The following is a 7,996-nucleotide window of genomic DNA, read 5'->3' as shown; positions in this document are numbered from 1 at the left end:
AGCAGAAATAGGTGTGGGCAGCAAGAGAGTATGAAAGAGAAAAGAAGGCATTTTAGAACTAAAAATGAAAAGCAGAAATTCTAGAACAGAAAAATGCTGGGTTTGTCTTACTTTTCCACTGCTCTTAGGTGTTAACATAAGCACTTTTGAAATTAGTAAAACAAAGATAAAATTCTGCTGATAAGAGTAAGTTTCTGATTCCTCCTCAGGTCACAATGTTTTTAAATACTGGCAAAGAATCTGAGACCCACTCCTGAGATCAGCAAGAGCAGGTGAGTGGGAGGCAACAGTGGAGTTGCTCTGAGGGTTGAGAACACAAACATGCCTTCCTTGAAGCACTGAAGATATGCAACCTCCATTTACTTTTCTTTGTGGTTATCAGAGAATCACAACACTTACCTAAGCTGGAAATGGTTTGCTGCTTTAGCTTTCCAAGTTTAACATCCATTATAAATGACTCCACTGATACTCGCATTGCACTGCACATCCAAGTCACGAAGCACAAATTGTAGCAGAGTGAACAGAAATGTCCTGTCTGTTCCCTTTCCAGGTGTGGTAAAGGTGTGTATAGAAACAAAGCAGCAGCCAAAGCAGGCCCGTGGATCTGCTGAACCCGTAATCTGAGATTTATGCATGATGTGTCAAATCATCTTTTGGACTCTGAGGCCAAATTGTGACTTGTTGGTGCTTACCAAGATGGAAAATGGAGAGAAATGTCTGCTGGTTTGAGCAGAGCGTTGATGCTCAAGGTGTTATTTTACATCTAAGGAAAACACTCTTAGTTCAAAATTGTATAACCCCCCCCATGCAATAGGGGCAAACTGTTTTCATCACTTGCCTTTATCAAAGCAACTTGAGATGGTTCCAGAGTGCTGTGAAATCATTGGCATCTTCTGCTTTTATAAAACGGAACAATTTTGTTTTGTGCTAAAATAGAACCTGTTGTTCTACTCAGAAAAAAGGTGACATGCTTTTCACTTTTTATGAGACATTTTGGGAAGAAAGCAAGGCACCTTTGATTTTATCAACATTTTTCACTTTTTTAAAAAAAATTGTTTTGTTTTCCAAGCAAGATCAAAAACCCACACAGTGTAAATTTATTTTCAGTAAAAACCCACTACTCATTTCCATTCTTCCATCACAGTACTCAGGTGAAAATGAAAATAAAATAAGCGTGCTTGAAGGTAACTAGGCAATATTATCACAGAATATGAAGGGGGTTGGAAGGGACCTTGAAGACCATCTAGTCTCAACCCCACTGCCATGGACAGGGACATCTTCCACTACACCAGGCTGCTCAAAGCTCGTCCCAAGTGTCCCTGAACATTGCCAGAGATGGGAAATCCGTAACTTCCATGGGCAACCTCTTCCAGTGTTTCACCACACTCACAATAAAGAATTTCTTCCTAATATCTGACCTAAATTCCCCCTCTTTCAATTTGTATCCATTACTCTTGTCCTATGACTACAGTTCATGGCGAAGAGCATATTAAAAAAACCAACTTTTTAATTGTTCTATTGATTATTGCAAGACAAACGGGCTTATATATTATTTGTGCAGATGATTCCCCCTATTAGCAGGAGAACAGAAGGGAGCAGCGCTGTGCAGGCACTTCGCAGGTCCCGGAGCAGTTTGGGCTGGAAAGGACCTTAAGGATGGTTTGTTTCCAAGCCCCTCAAGGGCAGGGACACTTTGCAGTGGCCCGGGCTGGTGCGGCAGAGCGGGGAGAGGGTGTGAGATCGCTGTGACATGGCTGTGACATGGCTGTGACATGGCTGTGACATCCCGATCCATGCTCGCTCCCTTTTCCCGAGAGCCGGCCCTTCCCGGCTGCCGCGCTCCCGCCAGGGGGCGCTGTGGGCACGGGGCCCGCTCTCCGCACGGCCCTGCCGGAGCCTCCCCGCTCCAGAGAAAACCTCCCTGGCGCCGGGGGACCGGGAAGGCCGAGCCCCGGGAGCGGCCGGGGACGGACCCCGAGCCGGCCGCGCCTCTTTCCGCGCCCCGCCGGTCGCTCCGCCCCGCAGGACTACATCCCCCAGCATGCCCCGCGGCGGTGCCGCCCGGCGTGGCCGCCGCGTTCCGCCCGGCGCGAAGTGTCGCGCGGCGCGGCCGGAGCTGGGCTGGGGCCCGGGCCGAGCCCGCCGAGCCCCGCCGGGCCTGAGGCGGCGGCGATGATGGGCGGCGGGCGCTGATCCCGCCCCGCTCCCGCAGCCAGGCGCCCGCCATGGAGGAGGAGAGCATGGAGGAGGAGGGCGGCGGCGAGGCCATGATGGACGACCAGAACCACAACAACTGGGGCGCGGGCGGCTACGGGCGGCACCTGCTCGGGGAGCGGCTGCTGCCACCGGCCGGGCCGGCGCGGCCCGCGGGGCCCGAGCACAACGGCGCGGGGCTGCGGGGCTGCGAGCCGGGGGCTGCGGCCGGCAGGGCGGGGGCGGCCGGGGCCATCGCCGCCATCAACATCAGCGCCTCGACCTCCAAGTTCCGTGAGTGACCCGGGCCTGGGCACGGGGGGGCCTCGCCGGCTGCGCTGAGCCCGCTGACCCCGCTCCCTTCTGGGGCCGGGCTCAGCTCTTCCCTACCCCGACCCGGGTCTCGCCTCGAGAGCCTTCTCGAAGCGAAGTCAAACGGGTTAAGGCGCCTTGGAAAGCGAAAATAACCTTTCCTGGCACAGCGCCCCAACTTCTCCTGCTTTGCTGTCTCTGTAAATGTGGCTGTAGACCTGGAGAGTGAGCGTGGGCAGGGTTCTTGGCCGCTGCTTTTTCTGAACCGTTTTCGCTCAGATCGTACTTTCCTATAGACTTTGTCGCTCAGCCTGAAAAACCTAGAGATGAATTGGAAGCCTGTTCGGGATTGCTGGTGGCAGCTGTGGGCAGAGCCCCTGGAATGGGTGTACTGTCCTGGAGGGATGAGTATCTGCAAAGGTCTGATGAGAACGGTGCAGGATTCATTTACCCAAGTTAGCCCCAAAAATAGAATCATAACATCACAGAACAGTTTGGGTTGGAAGGAACCTTAAAGACCATATTGCTCAAGCCCCCTGCTTGAGCAGGGGCACCTTCCTCTACACCACGTTGTTCAGAGCTCCATCCATGCTGGCCTTGGGGGTTCCAAAATGGCTTTTGTGTATAGCTTCTAGCAAAAATGGCATTTTCACTCATTTTTTTTCTGAGCTAGGATCAAGGGAAGATTTTTAGCTGTACATTTCGGTTCTAATTTTTTTCCAAAAGTCACCCGTCTGGGCAAAATAGACCTTTTTTTTCTCAAAAACTTTCCGACTGACTTCATGGTCAGAAAACTTGGATTTGGATAGTTAAAAGCATTCCTGGAAGTACAACCGTGTAATTGCCACGATAAAATTTTGATGGGAAATGCACTTTGTGTGTCCTCGCTGCTTTCCCCAGTGGCCTGTCACCTGTCCATGTCCAGAGATGATCAGAAGCTCAAAGTTCAGGCTTCTGGATTTCTGCTTTTTGGGTAAGCCTGGGTTTTGTGGCACATGGCCAAGGCTGGCTGCTTTGAAGTTAAGACTCCCAGGCTCTGGGAGCTCCCTGGCACTTTGCCTGCCTTGCTTGTCAGGGCTCCAGGTACCTTGGGGTGGCTTCTAAACCCTCGAGACAGTTGAAATGAGATGTTGTTCCACCTTACTAAATTAGGCTCTTGAAGTCCTAGTCCAGACATTCAGAATCTTAGTTTTTCCTTCTGTTTCAGAATGAAAATGGTTTTCAAGCTGGATTTCCAGCAAGTGGGAAGATGACTTTCCAGCTAATCCACAATTTATGTCTGAGGGGGAGAAGCAGCAGCAGCAGAGCATGATTTTGCTTAGGGTGTGGTTTTGGAGTTCTTGTTTTCACTTCTCCAGCAGTGCTATCCCAACATAATATCTTACTGATGTATTTTTTAAAAAATATTTTCCTGCAAAACAGAAAATTCTCTAAGTGAAATTCATTATAAGGTTTCCACACCTTTGTGTTGTGGATAGTTGTGATGGTTCACATGTAAATGAACTGAACAATTCCAGTGAAGTATTGACTGAGAACCTGAAGGAGCTGAGATGGGGTCCTGCTTGTTCTTATCCTGGCTCTGACAGAGGATCCCTTAATCACCTTTGTTTGATTTTCACATATAGAAAAAGAGAGAAAGGTCACTTTGGATATAAATCAGCATGTGCTGGATCCCTCCTGCCTGCTCTGTCCCAGTAATGGGAGAACATGTGTGGAGAAGTTTACCAGTCCTAAGCTTGATAGAAAAGTTGATTGTTCTCTTCTGCATAAGGCAGTTCTGCAGTTGAATGAGAACAACTCCTGCCTTGCTTCATGATGCAGAGACTGTCCTGGACAGAGTATCCTTCCTGTCTTTCAAAGAGACTAAATCCAATTCTCCTTCCTTGAGATTTTGGTAAGACTTAGAGGTAAAGTTAGAATAATGCATAGTTAATTTAATAGTTTTTCTTGAATAGCTTTTCTTCTACTTAAAGCAACTTAAGAAAAACTTCTGTGTTGTAGTAAACTTAGAACTAAATATTTGCAATTGATCAGCTTCAGTCATTCAGTCATAGCTGTGGATTTATAAAGCAGTAGTGTTGTGGAAAGTATTTTTCAAAGGTCATGAGGGAGAAAAGAAGACTAAGAACTTTTAGTGCTTTAAGAAAAACTCTTCCATAGTAGTGATTTCAGCATAACTTGATTGTGGTGAACAGTGAAGAGTTTCCATCCTGTTTGTTTTATCCTTTCCAAGAAAGGGTGGTTACAAGTGTTGTTGATGCCAGTGCCATTTGGGTCAGGCACATGTGGTTGTATGCACTGGTATATCCATTAAATCTGCTGCCTTCCCTGTTGCATAACATTGTTCAGTGCAGTGTGTGTGCACTGCTGCGTGGGCAATGGTCTGATGAAGAAAAAGTTACTCTTACTAACCAGCCTTAATGCAGGCTGAGAAGCAGGTTATAAAAATAGAATAGAATTGGAAGCAACCACAGGGTAAACGCATAAACTTGCTAATGTATGCTGGGATGTGTCAGGCAGGGGGGCAGAGCAAAATCTATTGTGAAAATATGCACACGGGGGCTGAGAAAAAGGGAAGCACAGGGCCACAGTCTGTAGATGACTCTTGGACAGCTGCCTGAAGAGTTTGTACACTTTAGCAAAATATTGAGGATTGTAGGGTGCACTGCTAATTGAGCAGTAAAGTTTCGTGTATCTCACTTGGTGAGATGAAATACAGCTTCTGCAAGATGCTTGGTTGCTTTCTTTCATTTTTGTTGCCAGAATAAATGACAGATAATTGTCAGGCTGATGTCTGCCTACTTGGCAGTAGGTTGGATCAGCCATCCTGCTCTCTCTGTTGCTTTTTAGCTACACATTTGAAAAAGTGAGTTGTGTGTAAGGTTTTATTACCAGTTTCATGGGGGATGTATACCTACTCTTGGTGGAGGGGGTGTGTGGTTTTTTTTTTTTAATCTTAGTGGGTTTTGCCATTCTTTTCATTGAAGTTGATATCAAAGAATTTAGTAGCTTGGAGCAGACTGTGTTTCCATTATGACTGTAATACTGATACATCTAGGTTATGATAGCTCATGTATATTCTTTTTTATTGAAATGGTTTCACTGCTGCATTTCACTTAAAGGTTTCCTTTTGAACTTCTTTTTTTTTTTTTTTTTTGTATGGAAAAGTAGATCTTTGCTCAAGCTTTACTTGTGAAGTCTTTAATAATTTTCTGGAAAATGCTGAATTCTCTGGAAAATACTGACTTCTCTAGATTCTGTCAGACTGATTTCTCTCCCAGCCTCACCTCCCCAGCCTTGCTGGAGTTGGATAAAATCCTGCATTCTAGAATGCTTTCTTACAAAATATCAATTCCCAGAAACCGACTACATTTCAGTTTGAGAGTGGAAGCTGTTGGGCAAATTCTTTTTAAATCTTGAACACCTAATGTAGTGATAAGCATTTAAGCATGACATCCTAAAAAGAGAGAAAAATAAAAGAATAAAGGGCAATCTGTCTTTCCTTGCTAAGGATCTGTGTGATTCCTTCCTTGCTGGTCTCAGCCGTGTTCTTGCAGAATTTGTAGCTGGAGAATCTTTAGCCCACCCTTCACTTCTGTGTGTGTAAGCACTGCCAGGAGAGAAAGGATGTTACTAACTTGTGATAATTATTAAAATTCTAAAGTACTTTGTTTTCTAGATTAGAAGAATAAAATTATTGTTCAGTTTGTAGTCTTGGACTTTTAGCTATGTAAATATTGTGGTTGGCTTAGTTTCAGAACTGAAGTGTGGAAATCAAATTACATAGTACTTGTAAGAGACTTTTGAATGAGAATGAAGCTTTTCTAGAATGTTATTGTGAATTTATCAGTGAATTTTCTCTGCAAGCTCTTCTACGGAAGTCTCACCGGGCTTTTCGTTTTGTGCTTTACCTGTGCAGCATGTCTAATGGGCAGACCTTCCTGTCTGCTGCTGCTTTCTTTTTCCATGTTGCAAAAAAAATAAAAAAATTAACATCTCAATAGCCTGTCAAAATTATTTTGCAGTGTTCCCAAATCTAACTTGACTATCTTCTTTGAAATTAATAGGGCTTATTTAATATGTTAAACCAGATGTGGGCATGATTATACACTGAAATCTTAAAGCAAGACATGGTCTAATGTGTAATGCTGACTTCAACCTAGTATTTTCTGGGTAACAAAGTAAAAAACAAAAGCTCGGGTTTTGCTGCTGAGTTAAGTAGAACTAATAAAGCTGCTCTGTGGAGCTGCTCCTGAGAACATCTGTGGGCTCCGTAGGGATGAGAACTCAGACAAGGCATTGCAAGGCAAGGAATAAGGGCTGAGTTTACTGCCAGGGACGTGCCCTGCTCTTGCTGACTTGTTGGACTTGTTAACTGAAATCCTGGTGGTTGTGTAGCCAGCCCTGTGACCTTCACTCTCTTGTTAGCAAACACTGATGTTCTTTCAGATTGCAGCCTGGGATCTTGGGCAGTGTCCTGCAGTGGTAGTGAGGACCTGGTCACTGCTCAGACACTTTTAGGTTAACTAGATCTGATTCTGTAACAGCTGTGAAACAAGAGGGCACCAGTGGCTGCAGCAGGATGAAGAGGAGGCAGGAGTGCTGCACTAACATTCTTCTCTAAGCAAAGTTTCTGGCTGAAATACCCTAACACGACACACAGAGAAAGCTGCAGTACTTGCTCGTACAAATAGAGTTCCAACACTTCCTTGTCTCACACCGCTCTCTGTTAATTTTCTCTTTACAATCCTTTTTTTTCCCTCATGATACTCATACCTATTTTGCCAATTTCCTTATAATTGTTCCTTATAATGCTGCCAAAAGTGACTCATTCACCCAGCTCCTTTCAACCCCTTGTGAAAACACCTTTCAAAAATATTGCTTCTGAAACCCATCAGTGAATCTACTAAACATATATTTAAAATTCATCCCTAACCAAAGTATTTCACTCAAGTGTTGTGTCTAAACTGATCTGTGTGGGGTGACAAGTGTCTTTATTCACTGTTCCATTTAGACCAGACCTACATGTGGAATTCAAATGAAGAAATAGTTCTAGATTTCCGAGGCTGGATAGTTTTGATCCTTTTTTGTTTTGATCCTTTTTTGTTTTGATAGATTTGATTTGATTTCATTGCTTGAATTCAAATCATGGATTTGGTCGAGGTGCTGTTGGTTGCTGAGGGCTTTTTTGAGTGGGTGCTGTGAAGCTGTGGTGGTGTGACAAGGCAGTGAGGTAGTGCTGTGAGTATAGCCCTGAAGGGAGGGTGTGAAACTGTTGGAACTGAGCCACGAGTGGTTGGTTCAGAAATCCTCCCTGAAAAGAGAGAGATCCAAACCCTTCCGTGGCTGAGAAGGCCCTGAGTCACTGTTGCAAGAGGGTGCAGTTGGGAAGCTCAGGAGGAAGATCAGAGAGCAGTGGGGAACGCTAATTTAAACACCTCCTATTCTTCCCCGTGGTGATCCTTATCTGGAAAAGGAGTGTAATTGTCCC

At 45.3% G+C, this 7,996-nt stretch overlaps 1 protein-coding gene across 1 annotated transcript in view; it reads left to right on the top strand.

Annotated features, from left to right (window-relative positions):
- The first annotated feature begins 2,135 nt into the window (after positions 1-2,135).
- The window catches only part of CACUL1 (CDK2 associated cullin domain 1), a 47,769-nt gene continuing 41,908 nt past the window's right edge, over positions 2,136-7,996 (top strand). Inside the window, exon 1 of the mRNA XM_014872562.2 lies at positions 2,136-2,487. Within this exon, the coding sequence (XP_014728048.1) occupies positions 2,226-2,487 (262 nt within the window). The 5' untranslated portion in view covers positions 2,136-2,225. The remainder of the gene's footprint in view (positions 2,488-7,996) is intronic.

Source organism: Sturnus vulgaris, chromosome 8, assembly GCF_052056855.1.
Source record: "Sturnus vulgaris isolate bStuVul1 chromosome 8, bStuVul1.hap1, whole genome shotgun sequence".
In the NCBI taxonomy this organism is placed as follows: domain Eukaryota; kingdom Metazoa; phylum Chordata; class Aves; order Passeriformes; family Sturnidae; genus Sturnus; species Sturnus vulgaris.
This window is presented reverse-complemented; position numbering and strand designations above follow the sequence as displayed.